Source organism: Rhinoderma darwinii, chromosome 1 (assembly GCF_050947455.1).
Source record: "Rhinoderma darwinii isolate aRhiDar2 chromosome 1, aRhiDar2.hap1, whole genome shotgun sequence".
In the NCBI taxonomy this organism is placed as follows: Eukaryota; Metazoa; Chordata; class Amphibia; order Anura; family Rhinodermatidae; genus Rhinoderma; species Rhinoderma darwinii.
In genome coordinates this window covers 607,042,593-607,062,265 of record NC_134687.1, presented here as the reverse complement: position 1 = coordinate 607,062,265, position 19,673 = coordinate 607,042,593, and the positions used below count along the sequence as shown (strand labels likewise).

General features: G+C 40.0%; 2 protein-coding genes and 1 long non-coding RNA gene across 5 annotated transcripts in view; 2 read left to right on the top strand and 1 right to left on the bottom strand.

Annotated features, from left to right (window-relative positions):
- CCBE1 (collagen and calcium binding EGF domains 1) overlaps nt 1-11,690 on the bottom strand; it is a 324,484-nt gene extending 312,794 nt beyond the window's left edge. Inside the window, exons 1-2 of one of the 2 annotated variants that reach the window (XM_075841021.1) lie at nt 10,523-11,690; nt 8,485-8,565 (exon numbers count right to left, since the gene is read on the bottom strand). In XM_075841021.1, coding sequence (XP_075697136.1) covers nt 8,485-8,565; nt 10,523-10,629 — 188 coding nt within the window. In that variant the 5' untranslated portion in view covers nt 10,630-11,690. The remainder of the gene's footprint in view (nt 1-8,484; nt 8,566-10,522) is intronic. The other variant, XM_075841012.1, reaches the window with a different exon arrangement.
- LOC142747330 (uncharacterized) lies at nt 3,143-6,672 on the top strand. Its single transcript, XM_075854973.1, has 2 exons — nt 3,143-4,187; nt 6,592-6,672. Coding segments are annotated over exons 1-2 (855 nt in total). The 5' UTR covers nt 3,143-3,333; the 3' UTR covers nt 6,593-6,672.
- LOC142662828 (uncharacterized) overlaps nt 7,016-19,673 on the top strand; it is a 28,370-nt gene continuing 15,712 nt past the window's right edge. For both annotated transcript variants that reach the window (XR_012851005.1, XR_012851006.1), the window contains exon 1: nt 7,016-7,355. This is a non-coding gene — a long non-coding RNA (uncharacterized LOC142662828). The remainder of the gene's footprint in view (nt 7,356-19,673) is intronic.

Sequence of the window (19,673 nt, the reverse complement as noted above, 5' to 3'; positions counted from 1 at the left end):
AAGCTGTATGTGAAATGTAAGGAATGTATCTCAAGAGCTCTGTGAAGGATGCTTACCAATAATAAGGAGCTTGCTGACAGATTGAAGAGCAAGTTAGTATTTAAAACACCTTTCTATTATAGTTCAGATGTAGCAGAGGTGAATCTGTCATTTAACTCTTATGAGTGAGTTGTGCTGTTAGTACATTGGGATACTCTCTTAGTTAAGGTACTGCAGAAGATTTACCTGCCCTCCTATGTAAAACATCACATAATACTAGTTGTTTGAAATGGCAAACTCAGCCCTGCTACATCTGGCATACACAACGGTTGCTGACTGATGTCTAATTTGCTGCCATTTCCCGGGCTGTCAAAGATCAGGCATTGCATGGAATTTTGTGCAAAATTTTACAGGATGAATCACAGAGACAGGAGGGGGAGCAGAAAACAGGGACTGTGCAATTTTATGAAGCTTGGGTGACTCTGTGACTAAATCAGAGCCGAGACACATGAATTCTTCATGTCAGCATTATTCAGTGATTCAAGTGGTTCTCCCACTAAGAACATTTATCACCTATCCACCGAGATTGAGTTGCCTGTGGCTGCTCTTTCACATACTCTCCTGCAAACTAGATCACAAAAGGGGCAGGTTTTATAAAAAAATTTGCATAAAAACATGCAAGGACCTGCACTTCACTCACAATTCCGACGTAAGGAGTCCTCCATTTGCATACAAATTGTGAAAGTGTAGTGGTAGTCTGAAGCCCCAGCAGACACAGGCTGCCATAAAACATCCAGGGTCAGCAAACAGGCTGCAAGGAAGCTCTGGGGAATTGTATTTGCAGTACCTACAGCTTCCCTATTGGATATTTTCCACCCATAGAGGGAGCCTCCCTATAAGAAAAGTATGTTCTGCAATTGCCGGTCATGCAATTGTCAAATATAAAAGTATAAAACCTACGCTTTACCGCAATAGATATTGTCCCCAAGGAATCTTTTTTTATTTTTCTTTGGAGATGACGGATCATGCAAATGGGAATCTCTAAAATCGCTGACAGTGGGGTAATAAATAGCTCTAATATAAGGTAAGTGGATATCATGTATCAGAAAAATACATCTACGTGAAATTTCGTAGTGGGATATCTGGTAATTTGACACAAGCCGAGGCCACAAAAACTCCAAAAATGTGCAGGGATCTCCATAGAAGTGTCACAGGATTTGGCTTTTTTTTTTGCTTTTTTTCCTATCACCTAATAAAAACGGAGCGAGTAAGACCCATCCTCAATATGAGGCTGAGGTGTAGGGGCGTATTATGATCCCCAATAAACAGATAATCTGACACAGCGCTATATCAGAGCCGCAGCCAAAAAAAGTACAAAGAATCTCCTCCGTAATGAGTGGAAGTCCTAATCTGCGGAGAGAACGGTACAATATAGTCTTATCCAGCCAGACAATTGTAATAATCACACAATAGCCCCATCTCCGACCTTACAAGCAAAGTCTGCAGTGAAATAAGACGTGAAATCAGCGCGGCAGTAAAACCTCGCAACAAAACTCAACACACCAAATCATTCCTGTGCAAAGACAGACAGGAAATGGTCAAACCAATAACTTTCCAGCCAATTCCGTGCCAGGTATTTCCAAATATTTATATTTAAAGGATGTGGAAACTTTTGCAACCAGTTTTTTATTGTTCCAATGCATCTAAAATAAAACAAAATGAGGCAACTTTGCAAATAGATTTGAAAAACATCTGCGAGTGTTTTATGTATACAGCTCCTATGCAGGCCTATGTGTCTCTATGGTGACAGACTATAAACAGACTCTATGTGTGCAGTCTGAGCCTGCAGTCATGTGTTACTCCCTCTGCCCTCTCTTCTACAGACAGTTGAAGAAGGATCAGACTACACAGGGTTTGTTTGTAGTCTGTCACCATAGCGATGCATAAGTCTGCATAGGAGCTGTTTACACAAATCGCTATGATATTTTTAATCCATACTATTTGCAAAATTACTTTATTATTTACATTAAAATTTTAGCAATAAAAAATCGGTTGCACCAGTATTCAAACCTTTTATTTGTCGCAGGTCAAAAACAAGAGAATGGATGATAATAAAACAATCATTAAACCATGAAACAAATCTCAAAGTATAGAATAAAATGCCACCAATGGGTTACAACTAAGTATTATGGAAATGCACACGTAGTAATAGACTTTTATACTGCACTTCTACTATAGGAAACATTCTGCTTTATAACATAAGCCTAGGCGGCCATAAACGGCAGAAATATATTATCCTGAGGGACTTGCAGGGAAATAGGAGTGAATTTGATTTCCTTATAGCTCGACTGTTTTATCATTGGACCGCTATATATATATATATATATATATATATATATATATATATATATATAGCGCTACAATAACAATAATCTAATCTATCTATCGATCTCATATCTATTTATCTGTCTATTTATCTATCTATCTATCTATCTATCTATCTATCTATCTATCATCTATGTATCGTATCTCCTATCTATCTATCTATCTATCTATCTATCTATCTATCTATCTATCTATCTATCTATCTATCTATCTATCTATCTATCTATCTATCTATCTATCTATCTATCTATCTATCTATCATCTATGTATCGCATCTCCTATCTATCTATCTTTTCAGATTTCCTGATTTCCGACGCACCCTTTATTGATTCAGAAAATAAATCGGGGGATTACACTGATGTGTCGAATTTCAATTACCACGAGGGATGCAGCAGAGTGCTGCAACACACTTGAATGGAGTAGTTGAGTCTGAAGTTCTGATTGGTGAGTGAGGATATGCCAATGGATTTTACACCACTGCTGCATAAATGATTATAATGTAATCAGTTGTTTTTAATGTTTTTGTTATTATGTATTGTTATTCACGATGTCACATACACACTTCTGTATTTTCTGTATCATGTCTATGTTTATGATGATACCGTACACAATATATGATGTTTGTTTTCATACACTTTGTATTTGATTGTTTTATAATGAGACTAATTATGTAAAAGAGTCTCAAACATATATAAACTTGCTGAGTAGATGTGTCACTAGGCTTGATAAAGATCCTATTGTAGGATTGAAACGTTGCTGTTAGTTTGGATTGAATAAACCACCATTTTTTTCATGTTGGAGTGCTGCAAATTTTCTTCTGCTATATATCATTATACGTCCTAGGATCGGGACGTTTTGCTGGGCACCTGGTCGATTATTCATTAGTGAGTGCTGCTGTCTTCTTGTGTGCTATATCTGGATTCCATTAGCTTGCACCACGTTTTTTCAACCATCATTTACTCGTTTAACATGGAGCAGGTCAATATACCTGCTGGGAATGTTTCATCCAATACTGCTGCTGTTTTTACTGAAGAGGACATTGAAAGAATCCTGAGTGGAGCGGAGGGTGATGTGTCATTTTTAAGTGTTCCTTCTATTACTGACATCAAGAGAAATCTGGAATTTGAGTCACGACGTCTGATTAATGTTGAATTACATCTACTCACATTGGGACAATACTATAGAAACAACATGATCCCACGGGGGATGAGAATTTTACTTAAACCAACGATGCATATGCAACACGAAGAGTTCAGGAATAAAAATGAGCAACTCGCAAGCAAATATGCCTTGGAAACCATATTACTTAATATGGATTTTTTGCAGAGAGATCTGAGATCTTTAAGGGTGAAAGTACAAGATTTGGAGAACACACTCAAAACGTTGGTGCAAACTGATGATTTTAATGTACACATGGAGAAATTACGTATGACGCTCAATAAAGTGAGGATGGATATAGAAGAAACCAAAAAGAAGAAATGGTTCCGTGATCAAACAGATTATTCTATGGGACGTGTTTACACTTGGGACAATTCTCTCAATTATGCTGATGGAGCCTTTAGACGTGACAACAAAAGAAGCAATGAACCGGCTTTCAATAAAAGCGATTCCCGTAATCAATTCCATACTAAGAAATATCCTCCAAGTAATAATGAAGATTTTTTAGATTCCAGCCCACTGGACAAATCAAAAAGAAGAAAACCAGACGAGCAGGTCGTAGGAGAAGCAGAGGAAGGAAGAACCCGTTTTCAAAAATCTACTCATCAGAAAGGGCAGAAACCGGTGCAGGACAGCACCAAGAGGACTCTGCCCAAACCACAGTGGTAAATATCTCTCAACATCAATTGTCTCATACACAATTACAATTATTATCAAAAGGGTTGTCATTTTGCCCTAATCAGCATATTGATTGGTTTCAATTAGAGTTGGATATTTACAGTTTTGTCAGATCTATTAAATTGAAGGTCTGGTTTGAAACACAACCGGTTAATACAGTAATACAGGATACCCTTCCGATACTATCACTTAAAAAACTGGGGTTATTTAATAAGAGTGTGTTCCAACCTCCTATAGCATCACATGCGATAGAAACCTTTAGAGAACTAGTACAGAAAGATATTGCTTTACTTAGGTCTCAAACGTGTGAATTGAGCTTTAAACAGCCTAATATGACTACTCTTGATATGGTGGCATTAGATGAGTTGATCCATAACCATGATCTCACTATAAAACCTGCTGATAAGGGTGGAGCAATCGTGGTTATGGATTCAGATATGTACTTGAGAGAATGTTACAGACAACTAGCAGATACCAATGTATATAGAGTACTAAAAAATGATCCTAGACAGGATATTTCAAAAAGAATTACTTCACTTATTAAAACAGCTCTAGATGAAGATATAATTGATCAAATGCTACATAAATTTCTCACTGTTGAATTTCCTGTTACTCCTTGCTTATATATATTACCAAAAATCCACAAAGATTTAATGAACCCACCAGGTCGCCCTATTGTATCTGGCCGGGGCTCATTAATAAGTAACATCTCTATCTTTGTGGACAAAGTGCTGAGAAATTTTGCTATTAACTCCAAATCTTATATTAGAGACACCACTGATTTTCTACAGAAATTAAAATCTATAAAACTACCAGAGGGGTCCATTTTGGTCTCCTTTGATGTTACATCTCTTTATACCTCGATTGATCACAACAAGGGTCTTGATGCTGTACGACGTAAATTATTGACTTCTGACTATGACAATGCTACTTGTGAGTTTATTATTTCATTAGTGGAACTTATTTTGACATCTAACTATTTCATATTCAAAGAGAGTTATTATATTCAGTTGAAAGGAACGGCCATGGGGTCTAACATGGCTCCCACGTACGCCAACATTTTCATGGACAACATTGAGGAGGGGTCGGTCTATGTATCCCACCACTTCTCACATGTTTTGAAGTGGTGGCGATACATAGATGACATCTTCCTCATTTGGACTGACACTGTCACTACATTAATTGATTTTCATAGGTTTCTTAATTCAATAGATGATGATATTCAATTTACGATGATACATTCTATGGATAATATCCAATTCTTGGATGTTACTGTATCTATTGTGAATAATATAATTAGAACTAAAATGTACACGAAAGAGACCGATAGGAACACTCTGTTACGATTTGATAGTTGCCATCCGAGAAGTATGGTAAGGTCCTTGCCGTACAGCCAAATGATTAGGGCCAAACGCAATACCGACAGACAGGAGGATCTTGATATATCTTTAGACACTATGGTTAGTAACTTTTTACAAAGAGGTTACCCCAAAACATTACTGTGGACACATAGAAAGAAGATTGATAATGTAGCGAGGGACAGTTTATTGCAGTCTAAAAAACCGTCAGCGCATGAAAAACGGAAACGTATTCCATTTATCTCTACTTATAATGATAGAAGTGGAGACATTTCCAAAATTATGAATAGACATTGGCCAATTATTAGCAATAGTTTTGGACACATTGATGTATTGAATAATGATCCACTTATGTCCTATAGACGCCCACAAAATCTTCGAGATAGACTGGTGAAAACCAGAATGCCAGATCATAAGAAAACGACACAACCTATTTTTAAACCACTAAAACCTGGCAATATTCCATGTTACAGATGTGTTAATTGTGCTTTGATGTGCAAAGGGGAATTTTTTAGACATCCGTTGACTGGACAACAGTTTAAAATTAAACACAATTTCACCTGTGACTCAGAGTGGGTCATATATGTGCTATGGTGTCCCTGTGGCCTCCTTTATGTGGGTGAAACCACCTGTTCCTTTAAAACTCGTCTAAACAATCACCGTTTTTCTATACGTAAAAAGAAACTTGATTTACCTGTAGCTAAACATTTTTCGGAACATGGTCACAATGAAAGGGATCTAACATTTATGATTCTGGACCATGTTCCTCCATTACAATTTGGCGGTGATCGCCATCTGGTTTTACACAAAAAAGAATTAAGATGGATATTTTTACTGAACTCCTTAAAACCTTGTGGACTTAATGTAGAATTTGTTGTAGATAGAATAGCCTTATGAGCTCCGTTCCCTCGTGTTCTCTTGATGTTCTCTTCAGTATGATGATTGTTGACACATTAATATCAATATCTATATCTCATATTTACTGTCAATGTCTTATAAATACTAAAAACAATTATGTTTTGTATTTTTTTAGATTGGAATACCACTCCCAACAGAACTTCGGAACTTCTTTAATTATTTTTCAATGTTATTGTACTATGATATTTGACGGGGCTATGTTCAATGCATCAAGTCTTATTGCATCAATAAAATATGTTTATTATTTGTTGAATTGTTTCTAGTCTCCTATTAGGTTTCTAAGTGATAGAGAGATATTAAAAGCGAGAGGGATTCTCATGCATTCTTTTGTCTTATGATATATCATATCACTAGTGTGATAATATGGGTCCGTTACACGTATGAGGATAATGTGACATCCTGGACACGTGAAGACGTGTCTATGTGGTCCCATAACTCTGGGAACAAGATCGTTCTGAGTACCTGGTTGTATACAGAGGTCTTTGAACCCACGTGTGGATCATCTTTAAAAGCCGATATAAAGCTACTTTTAGATATTCCTAATATCTCCATCACTTACTATAGGGAGCATTTACTAATATATCTGTATTTTTTACATTCATGACTTTTTGACTGACATAGCCGTGTCAATGGATGTTTATAGTAATGTTACAGCAGTTGCTTAGCAACTTACGATGCCATGATACATGGGGCGACTCAGTGGAACGCATTGACACGCATTACATCATATGGATGCGATCTATGCTCTCTGCTGCGGAGTGATGATTTACTTCCGCCTCGGGGGATTACACTGATGTGTCGAATTTCAATTACCACGAGGGATGCAGCAGAGTGCTGCAACACACTTGAATGGAGTAGTTGAGTCTGAAGTTCTGATTGGTGAGTGAGGATATGCCAATGGATTTTACACCACTGCTGCATAAATGATTATAATGTAATCAGTTGTTTTTAATGTTTTTGTTATTATGTATTGTTATTCACGATGTCACATACACACTTCTGTATTTTCTGTATCATGTCTATGTTTATGATGATACCGTACACAATATATGATGTTTGTTTTCATACACTTTGTATTTGATTGTTTTATAATGAGACTAATTATGTAAAAGAGTCTCAAACATATATAAACTTGCTGAGTAGATGTGTCACTAGGCTTGATAAAGATCCTATTGTAGGATTGAAACGTTGCTGTTAGTTTGGATTGAATAAACCACCATTTTTTTCATGTTGGAGTGCTGCAAATTTTCTTCTGCTATATATCATTATACGTCCTAGGATCGGGACGTTTTGCTGGGCACCTGGTCGATTATTCATTAGTGAGTGCTGCTGTCTTCTTGTGTGCTATATATATATATATATATAGCGCTACAATAACAATAATCTAATCTATCTATCGATCTCATATCTATTTATCTGTCTATTTATCTATCTATCTATCTATCTATCTATCTATCTATCTATCTATCTATCATCTATGTATCGTATCTCCTATCTATCTATCTATCTATCTATCTATCTATCTATCTATCTATCTATCTATCTATCTATCTATCTATCTATCTATCTATCTATCTATCTATCATCTATGTATCGCATCTCCTATCTATCTATCTTTTCAGATTTCCTGATTTCCGACGCACCCTTTATTGATTCAGAAAATAAATACATAAGTACATCTGGCCTCGCATCCAAATATAAAAAAAATCTATCAACAAATGGACTGTCAAATCCACATACACTGAATAAACAGGTGACTTCGGTTATCCTAGTCTGACTTCACTCCAACCCCATCCAAAGATAATTCTTCTCTCTGCACAGTTAACACATCAAAATCCATGACACCGTTACGATAATCCATAGCATTGGGCAACAAAAGGGTTAACCACGCAGATGAAAAGCATTGAACACCTCTGGTGTCTGGACACGCCGCTTATCTCCTATATCACAGCATCAAACACTTGTGATTGTCAACAGCCTCTCATTGTAAATGAACCACAGAACTTACCTAAAGCAAGTAGTCAGCTCTCCCGTAGCTTTAAGACAGGGGTACTTGTTGGTGGTGATTTTATTCTCTGAACAAACTTCCCTAAAGATCAAAGGAACAAACAGGAGTCAACATCAGGATGGCAGAAGGTCACCTTAAAAATAAAGCTCGGGTTTGAAGCCAGTTCATTATATTATAGAATAAAGAAATTATAGTCTCCATGGATTGTGTCTGGCATTACAGTTAAGCTCCATTGAAGTGAACGGCGCTGAGCTGCAATACCACACACAACCTATGCACAGGTGTGGTGCTGTTTTTGGAACAAAACTGCTATGTTTTTCTAATCCTGAACATAAATGGTGCCTGTATTCTGCTGATGGTGCCTGCAGGGAGTCCACTGCAACATAATATGTGAGTCTCCCTATATTATCACATTTTAAGAGGCTTTCCAACAGTAAAGAACCCCCCTGTAGCTCCTTTATTTTAAAATATCACAGACTTTATAATATACATACCAATTAAATTCCGTTTCCGTCACTGCCACTACAGCGTTTTTGCTTACCACCCAATACGTCATCCATCATAACGTTACTTGATGTTACAGCAGCAGCAATTGGGGGATCGGAGAAGAATTTCAATTTTATTGTTGAATGTTGGGAGCATTTAAGGTGTTTTCTTATTGTCGGGAAACCCCTTTAAAGGGGTTGTAAGAAATTAGAAAATCATGACTAATACCTTACAGAAAAAGCGCCACCCTTTCTTATAGGCTGTGGCTAGTATTGCAATCAAGTGAATGGAGGTTGCTGCAGTACCTTACATGCCCATGGACAAGTATGGCGCTGTTTCTAGAAGATATGCCATGTTTTTATAATCTCATAAAACTCATTGGAAAGCGTCTCCAACCAGGAAAATCACTTTACCAGGAATGTAACGTATGGACACAACGAGGTAGTGACAGGACAAATATAGTTTTTATTGTACCTGTTATAAAGTATGTGTAAAGACATGTTGAAAGATTAACCCCTTGCGTCCCATGACACAGACTATAGTGAATGCATATAACTGACATACGAAAAAGAAGATTGTGAACACCGGTAAGAACAGAGATGATGGGAGTGATTACAATTTTAGTTTTCTTCATCACCTTAAAGTAAAGCAATTATAATGCTATTACATAGTTTAAGGGGGTTCCACCAGATTAACATTAAGACTGGGGCTCGCCACAATCAAAGTAATATAACAGGTTACCGTGACGTCATGTGATCTCAATAGGGGAAAAAGTCTCAGGCTACCGGTAACGATCACAAGTATATCAGCCATGATGGAATTCCTGCAAATGTCCCCCAAATTCTTCCCCCCATAGGAAAAACATTGAGGTTGTTTGACAGTTGCAATGGACCATCATGCGACAAAAAGACACCGCGTGGAGCCCTTATTGCACCAAATACAAAGTATCAAATAAGTCTGCAAATTTCCATTTATATGGGCAGCGATTTTTAAAAAAAAAGTTTTGCTGTATACACTTTAACTTCAGGACATATATAGAGATCAATGTATGGAGCGCTCCCATAGTGGAAGCTGAAAAGAAAAAAAAAAGAAGGAAGAAAAAAAACAAAACACTACATGCTGCCCATAGATAGATTTCACCTTGAAAAAAATGTTACAATTTTTGAAAAAATTGCAGAATTTTCAATATTTAGTGTTCAGTATAAAAAAAATCTTAGGATCCTTTAAACTATAAAACAGGCAATATTAAAGTGAGATATTTAAAAAAATAAATAAAAAAAAAATTGCTCCCCTTGAACACTGTACATTTTTGGGCATCTAAAGCCCATTGCAAATTTGTGATGATAATAAAGACAGAGACTGATCAATGAAACAGATGTTCCTGGAAATACCTGATAAGTCCTGAGCAGCACCCAATAGTTTTGTTATCAGCAGAGGAGGTCATGACAGGTAATGCCCACAGGGGGCCCCTCACCTGGAGGTAACTTAATCCATCAAAGTCCCACTGGACACAAGGCTAATAATATTATATCAGTAACCTGAAATCACCCACCTGTCTGCTTCCACCTCCTCCCTGTAAGTCCAAGCCAGTCCTAGGGACACAAGCAGCAAGAGGCAGCCCAGGCACAGGCAGATCCTCTGGGCACCTCTCTCACACATTGCCCCCTCCTTGCCAGCTGTGTGAAGTCTTCTGCACTCGCCCCCAACAACTTCTACTGATCTTCAGGCTTTCTGGTCTTCTAACAAGCGCTGGACACACAGGACACAACTGGAGATAGACTGCAGGGGGCGCTCTGGAGACTCTATGAGCGGAACCTGCAGAAGAACTGGTGTCTGGAGTCAGACTATATCTGTAGCTGCTCTGCCTGGTGTATAATATTGGAGGTGGAGCTGTAAATGCGGATCACAGACCACTGGAAGACAAGTGAAGGACACTGGAAGTCTCACACACAGTCCCAGTGCAGCTCCTGCTGCGCTTCCAGGAGCGTGGTTCCCTTTCGGGTCCGCTCTCTTCTTACAAACTCTCGTTGTAGATCTTCTTTGGAGCTTGATCCCTTTTTGATTGTTGCAGATCTCCTCAAGGTCTCGATCTCTTCTTGTAGCAGATTACTCTTTGGAGCTTGATCCCTTTTTGATTGCTGCAGATCACCTCAAGGTCTCGATCTCTTCTTGTAGCAGATTACTCTTTGGAGCTTGATCCCTTTTTGATTGCTGCAGATCTCCTCAAGGTCTCGATCTCTTCTTGTAGCAGATTACTCTTTGGAGCTTGACCTCTTTTTGTTACAAATTCTCCTTGAAGATCATTTCCTTTTTTTTTTTTTTTTTTGCAGAACCCTTGAAGGTCTTTTTGACCTTTTCTAGTTTCCAGATCCCCTTAGGAGCTTGATCTATTCTTGTTGTAGATCTCCTGGAGGTCTTGACTGTACTTCTTATGGATTTATCTCTGGACCTTCTGCTGTGAGTTGTGAGGAGCTTCTCTGGTATCTCCTCAGCTTTTATCTAGCCTCTGTTTTTTACTCTGCTCTTCCAGCTTGCATAGGACTGCTGTAGACCCCTCTCCCTATGCAGCCAGGTCTATGTGAAGGCATATATATGTCTGATTATGTATGCTTTTTTGCAGTGTCACCTTTTTGCAATGTTCTGTTATATGCGTCCCCTTTCATCCTGCCCCTGCTTCTCCTTGCCCCTGTGCTGCTCCTCAAGGTGGGATTGATTTTAGACTTTCATGTGACAGATTTGGATTGTAAACTTTGTGGGATGTTTTTCTTTACTCTTTTTTTTTTTATTTTTGTGCACAGAGGTTGAGTGATCAGAGAGGGAGGGGGCTGAGCTTGGTATGTCATGTACTAACCTCCTCACAGGGGGGGGGGGGGGGTATGACTCCTGCATCTGGACAGTAATATACTAATCATTATCTGTCTCATGCTCCTTTAACACAAAGCATTTGTAAGTGTCGCACTTTTTACGCTGCGCCAGATCTGCTACATGATCTAATAGCCATAGCATTGTCTACAGTTACATTCATGAGAAATTGTTGCCAGTAGTAAGTGTTGCTTGCAAGACAGACATATATCAAAAAGCACTCTCCTCCGCTTATATACAGTCAATCGTAACCCACAGGCATCTTTTATTACCCAAATCTGATTCTGGGAAAGCTGGATGGTATTTTAAATGATTATCACTGCACAGGGAGTTGTCACCCAGCTTTTCCTGATCCTGAATGGCTGATCTGCATTTAGGGCTCTGGGAAAGCTGGGTTACAACTCCCAGGGCATTGACAATCATATGTTTGTCATCCAGTTTTCCTTGACCAGAGAGCTCTAAAAAAAACTATTGCAAACAGGTGTATATATATGTGTATATATATATATATATATATATATATATATATATATATATAATATTATATTAAAAGGAGATGTCTGGTTGAAAAAGTCATTTCCATAAACCCCTTTAGGTAATTTGGAGTTTTATAAAGGGGGTCCGACATAAAATGTATTTACTCCGAGTAAATAGCTAAAGGGTGGGAGTGGTGGCGACGGGAAAGATTTGTTTCTGTCCTTGCGTGTAATTATTCATTTGTATTTCTAGTACGCATGATAGAAATATCTATTAAAAAAAGATATTTAAATAAAAATAAGGGGGGTCCCCATACAAAAGACGCTAACCCATGAGCCAGAGCGGCTACAAAGAGTATTTTTTGCACAGGGAAACCCAGCACATTTGTAAATTACACAGACAGCCATTGATTTAAATGAGAACGGTGTAATACTTTATTTTTCCTGTGGTGGCGCTGCAGGGAAATTGAACACTTGCGGCCAGGTTCTCCCACAGATTACAGCCGATCACTGGGGGTCCCAGTAGAGAGACTATCTGTAATCAGCTTATTGTCTGAGGATCCTTCTAAGAAAAATAAATTGTCCAAAACAGAGAACCGCTCTCAGGATTGTTTCACAGGGAAGGGGTTAATAAAAGAACACCATGATATCCCCAGAACTTATCAGAGTTTTTATTGAGTCCGTACACCGCTGCATCGATTTCCGGAAAAAGCCGAACAGAAACTAAGCGGCTCAGCGATCACACGAGCGCTTATGAGGCTTTGTTTTAGCGATCGGTGGGGGTCTCAGAGCTCGGACCTCCACCAATCAAAACTTCTGACATGTCACGATATCATGTCACAAGTTTGTTACCCCTTAATAAGTTCGCCCTCATTGGGTGCAGTAGCACCTGCTAAATGACCCACAAAAGTCCAAGTCGTATCACTTGAAAGAGTATATGACTCCTTTATATGAAAAGTTTTACAAAGCAGGTCATGTGATCACTGCCAACCAATCAGTGAGAGGTGTTTTACATACATTACACGTGTCCTTTGCAAAGGAAAACTTAAGCTGTTGCCCATAGCAACCTACCAGATTCTGGCTTTCATTTTTGAGAGGATCTTTGGAAAATGAAAACAACACGCTGATTGGTTGCTATGGTCAACTTCTCCAATTTTGCTTTGCACAGGGCAAGAACTCACCACTGAAACTGCCCCCTTACATTACTGCATAGTTATGGGGTGACATCATTGCATAGCTGGGCAGATTTGCCATTTAGGGATTTGAGAAAACTGGATAAAGTGGGTGAACAGAATGAGGGAAATGTTCTTTTATTGAGAGATCACATATGCTAAGTTGGTATCCATATAATTGTAAAAACGTACGTATATCCGCCTATAAATGTAAAACATGGGCTCTGTTCACATAAGCGTTGTGTCATCCAGTCATCACTTTGACTTATAATGGAGTCCGTCGAGGTCCTGTTGTAAAAAAATATACATATACCTGTAATATGCCTATATTTAGTCCATTAAGGTAGAACAATGGCTTAAACTACCAAAAAGGACTTAAATGAAACCAACTCGAAAAGATATTGGAGCATGGAAACCATAGATTAAAATATAATGTGTTTTATTCAACAATAAAGAAAAAAGGAAAAACATACAAAGAGTTAAAAAAGATATATGATCGGCAATGATACAAACAACGCTTCTGTATGTCAAAGTAAATACGTTTTCATGAGCATATCATGCATGCAATGATCCAAAGTAATATTTCACATGCAAACCAGAAAACAAGCAGTTTTACTTACATAGCCCAAAGTATACAGGAGTGAAGAAGTGACAAGCGCGTTTGACTGCCTCAAACACGCGGTCAAACGCGCTTGTCACTTCTTCACTCCTGTATACTTTGGGCTATGTAAGTAAAACTGCTTGTTTTCTGGTTTGCATGTGAAAAATTAATTTGGATCACTGTATCATTAGTGTGTGCGTGTGTGCGTGTGTGCGTGTGTGCGTGTGTGCGTGTGTGCGTGTGTGTGTGTGTGTGTGTGTGTGTATATATATATATTTTTTTTTTTTTTTTTTTTTTCCATGTGAAGAAAACTTCTTGCTGGAGGTTAGCATGTCAAGCAACATTCAGATACTGCTGTGGTTAATTGTTCACTGCTACTGACGCGCTATAATAATATCTGTATGTAAAGCACTATTTATTTACTGACGTTACCAACTGGGCATTTCTACTGACGCGTTGTCTTCAGATTTACACATACTAAAAATGAATTTTTTGCATTCTCTATATCCTTTGCAATTGAAGTGCGTACATACCTGCATGCATGATATACCCATGAAAACGTATTTACTTTGACATTCAGAAGTGTTGTTTGTATCATTGCCGATCATATATCTTTTTTGAACTCTTTGTATGTTTTTCATTTTTTCTTTATTGTTGAATAAAACACATTATATTTTAATCTATGGTTTCCATGCTCCAATATCTTTTCGAGTTGGTTTCATATGCCTGTAATATAACTAGGGCTACATGAAAGGTATAAGGTTTCAAACAGCCGCGTAGACTGAAAAATGAAAGAATTTTAAAAGCTGGAATAATGAAAACATGGCGCCGTCCTAAAGGGAAAATTGGCTGCACCCTTTAAGAGGTTAAAGCCCCTTTTTTCTGCCCGATTAGACTGTATTCACACGTGCCTTTTCTGTTGTGATTTTTGTAGAAAAATTTTGCGATTTTGCGCAGCAGAAAATCTGTGAATCCGCCGCCAAAATTGCAAATCAGAAAAATGGTTAAGGCCCCATGCACACAAACGTGCTTTTGCGGCCGCAATGCCCCCGAAAATCCACGGGAGAATTGCGGCCCCATTCATTCCTATGGGCCCATGCACACGACCATAGTTTCCACAGTCCATGCATGGCCCAGGAGCCCGGACCGCAGAAAGAACGGACATGTCTTATTACGGCCGTGTTCTGCGGACCAGGCTCATAGGAAATAATGGACATGTGCACGGCCCGCGATTTGGGGGAGGCTCGCGGGTTCTACTCCGTGGCCAGCTGACCCGAAAATCACGGCCGTGCACATGGCTACGGTCGTGTACATGAGGCCTTAACATTAATAAAAAAGGTTCATACTTGGACGTTGTCATAGCAATGCATTCTTATGTTCTCCGTCCATGCCGGCCTCCTGGGATGACATTTCATCCCATGTGACTGCTGCAGCGGTCACATGGGCGGCAAGTCAGTCCAGGAGGCAGGGCTGCACGGAGAACACAGGGACGCGTTGCTATGACAACAGAGGACAAGGTAAGTATTAACTTTTTTTTCCAGCAGTGTTTCCGCAGCCGAAAATCTGCATCACAATTTGGTGCGGTTTTTCGGCCGGAATTCCATATGGGTCCCAGGACGGATATGTTGTGTACTTTTACGCAGTGTATCCACCCTGTGTGAACATAGACTTATAGTAAAATTTTGTAATTTAGCATTCTAGACATTTGCTAATTTTCGAATCCGCCGCATGGCCTACCTGTATCATCCACCGCAATGTATTGTGTAAAATACACGACTAAATCCGCAACTAAATGCGCTTGTAACACATGCAGAGTTCACTCACTAAATTGCCTATTATATAAACATGTGAGATCCTTTAATGTAATTTTTGTTTTCTATGACCACATATGTTTTAAGTTACAATTGCTGGAAAATACAATAAACAAAAAGATTTTAAAAAAAGTTTATTAAATAAAATGCACAGAAAATTGTATATAAATAATTGGCAGAACCATAACAACCTGTTCAATACATTTAACACTTCGTGAGTGGTCTGAATTCTGCTGGAGGTCCCATCCTCGGAGGTAGCTACTGGTGTAGCCCATACTGCTGCTATGTGGATCCTGAAGAAGGGGCCCAGCCCTGATTATTTCAATGAGTGGTTTGACCCTGTGCAGGGATCTCCTCTCCACAAGAGGACTTAACTCTGAAAGGTACTGACACTCCTTGTGGAGATTCAGATGGTAGGGATATGCTCCCTCAGAAAAGTATGCAAAATAGCACTCTTCCAGAAGAAAGAAAACTGTCTCTTCAGTGCCACCTATAGGTGACAACTCTTTGAATCGATGACCGACCCCTTATAGAACCTTAAAATATGACTTGGGTTAATAGCCAAACCAAAGACACCCATCTGCACACAGCACTGTTTCAGACTTGTTGCTCCTCATCAGTACAGAGTAGGGTTTGGCAAGGAGAATCAACACTTTCCAACAGCTTCTTTAGGGCATGTTCACACGTGGCGGATTTCCTCCGCAACTGTCCGCATCAATGCCGCACCTAATCCGGGTTGCGGATTACGGCTGCGGATCTGCCCAAAATGTGCAGAAAATTGATGCGGACTAGCTGCTGCGGACTGCGGGAAAAGTGCTTCCCTTCTCCCTATTCAGTGCAGGATAGAGAGAAGGGACAGCACTTTCCCTAGTGAAAGTAATCGAATTTCATACTTACCGGCCGTTGTCTTGGTGACGCGTCCCTCTTTCGGCATCCAGCCCGACCTCCCTGGATGACGCGCCAGTCCATGTGACCGCTGCAGCCTGTGCTTGGCCTGTGATTGGCTGCAGCCGTCACTTAGACTGAAACGTCATCCTGGGAGGCCGGACTGGAGACAGAAGCAGGGAGTTCTCGGTAAGTATGAACTTATATTTTTTTACAGGTTGCTGTATATTGGGATCGGTAGTCACTGTCCCGGGTGCAGAAACAGTTACTGCCGATCGCTTAACTCTTTCAGCACCCTGGACAGTGACTATTTACAGACGTCTCCTAGCAACGCTCCCGTCATTACGGGAGCCCCATTGACTTCCTCAGTCTGGCTGTAGACCTAGAAATACATAGGTCCAGCCAGAATGAAGAAATGTCATGTTAAAAAAGCAAGACGCATCCGCAGCACACATAACATGTGCATGACAGCTGCGGACTTCATTGCGGAAATTAGAATCTCCATTGAAGTCAATGGAGAAATTCCGCCATGAGTCCGCCACTGCTCCGCAACAGACAGAGCATGCTGCGGACACCAAATTCCGCTCCGCAGCCTATGCTCCGCAGCGGAATTTTACGCATCGTCTAAACGAACACTGCTAAATTAAAGTGGAAGTCAATGGACAAACGCCTCCGCTGCGGATTAACGCTGCGGAGTGTCCGCAGCGGAATTTAAGTGAAATTCCGCCACATGTGAACCCGCCCTTAAAGGAATCTCGCTCAGCCAACCAGAATCCTACTCTGTACTGATGGGGAGCAACAGATGAGTGATCACTTCAAAGACAAAATCAAAGAAATGTCAACACAAGTGTACATTACTTTGACCACCATGGCAGCTCCAATAGGGGTTGTCCCCCAGCTTTCTTAGCGTCCGGAACCCCAAATCTGCTAAATAATGCAATAATACACCCTCCTGCTCCAATATTATTGCATAATAGGTCCTTAAGAGACTGAAAGAAAGCTAAATAAGGACCCCGGTGGTAGCCATATTGGTTGTCACCCAGCTTTCCCAGAAACAGATATGACTAGTAAACGGCTGAATAAGTGTATAGAAGAGGACGACTCATTTATATTTTCTGGGGATTCTCATGTACGGTGTACATGTAAGTAATAATTACTATGCCAGATCCCCCTCTAATCCGGGCAGAGAGAGTTTGCCACATTCTCTCTATGAATTCTAAGCTTGGATCAAGTTAAAACGCTGAACTTACTTTTCTGTTCCAGTCGATATTTATTGCTGCTCAATTCGGTGATGTTACATCTGGAGATTGAAGACGTTGGATCTCGGCTCAGCTTTCCGTAGGATCCATTTTTAGCAGCTGGAATAAAACAAGACGTATTTTTGTCAAATCTACTGAATGGCAGAGCTCCATGCTGCATCTCGGCTGTTCTGGTCTGGAGATTATCCGGCTGTTCTTCTTGTGGACCGGTGTCTGGGAAAAGCTCGTTCCAGTCTGATCCAATTTACAGACATGTGCCATCCCCATTAGCCGACCCTTCTCTGTATGTAAATAGCAATGAACTGGAATAAACTTTACAAAAAATTCCCCTATAAAACCGTACAACCTCAGGCATTCTGTATCGAATATTTTCTTTAACCCCTTAGCGACCACCGGTGGTCAGGGTCATTCTGCTGGTATGCCCGCTTTTTATAGCAAATCAGAAACACAGCGGCACTGGCACCCACACTCTTTTACCTCTACCATAGCTATATACAGAGAACTCCATGAGAACGGTATGTGTTGTCGACAACAATTTTTTTGCTGCATAAACTAGCAGATCAGCCGATTTTGCTCGTTCATCGGCTGAACGTTGTCCTGATTACACAGGGCAATGATCGAGAACAAGCGTTCATATTAAGGCTCATTTGCCCGATCATTGGCCTGTGTAAAAGGGCCTTTAGGAAGAAATTGCCCTTACATGTAAGGCCATGTTCACACAGGGCGGATACGCTTCGTAAAAGTTAACAGCGTATTCGTCCTGGAACCTACAGGGAATTCCACCCGAAAAACCGCAACAAATTGTGGGGCAGTTTTTTCTGGCGGAATGTCCACTGTGGAAATAGTGCAGGAAAAAAATGTATACACCCCGGTTTCCATTGTCATGGCGAAGCGTCCCTCTGTTGTCCTTGCAGCCTGGCCTCCTGGGATGATGCTGCAGCCCATGTGACGACTGCAGCTTGTGATTGGCTGTAGCAGCCACATGGGATGAAACGTCATCCTAGGAGGCCGGCCTGGACGAACAACAGAGGAAAGCGTTGCTATGACAACACCCGAGTGGTAAGTATGAACCTTTTTATTCATTTTAAACCAAAAAAAAAAGCTTATTTTTTCTATGTTGTGATTTCTGTGGTGGAATCCCAGCTTTTCCTCCACAAAAATTATGAGCGGTTTCTCTGCGGATTGTTTACGCAGCGTATGGATGAGATTGGTTAAATTCTCATCCACTCTGCTGCTATTGTAATACGCTGCGGATTTTACGCAATAAAATCCATCTGAAAAATCTGCAGTGTTTACACATATCCTAATGGTTTTCTCTTGTCTTTTAAAAAACAACTTATGTTTTCACCACTGACTGATTTGTTCTGACCGAATTAGATGCCACTCATACAGGGCCGCCTCATCCATAGTGCAAAAGGGTGCAGCCCTACAACCCACCTCCCACGGCATCATGTGATGACGTCATCGTGTAACAAATTGATGTAGTAAAGGAGGTCAGTGCGGGTTGGGTTCTAGGGACATCTGTGGCAGAAACTCTGAGGGGGCATTTTGTAGGGGCACTCTGGTGAGCACCTGTAGCTAGCACCCTCGTGGAAATTTCTGATTGCCTATTCTTTGGGCATCTGAGGCTAAGACGC

What these genes read in the sequence shown, in the direction of transcription:
- LOC142747330 (XM_075854973.1), top strand. Translation starts at nt 3,334, where the DNA reads ATGGAGCAGGTCAATATACCTGCTGGGAATGTTTCATCCAATACTGCT.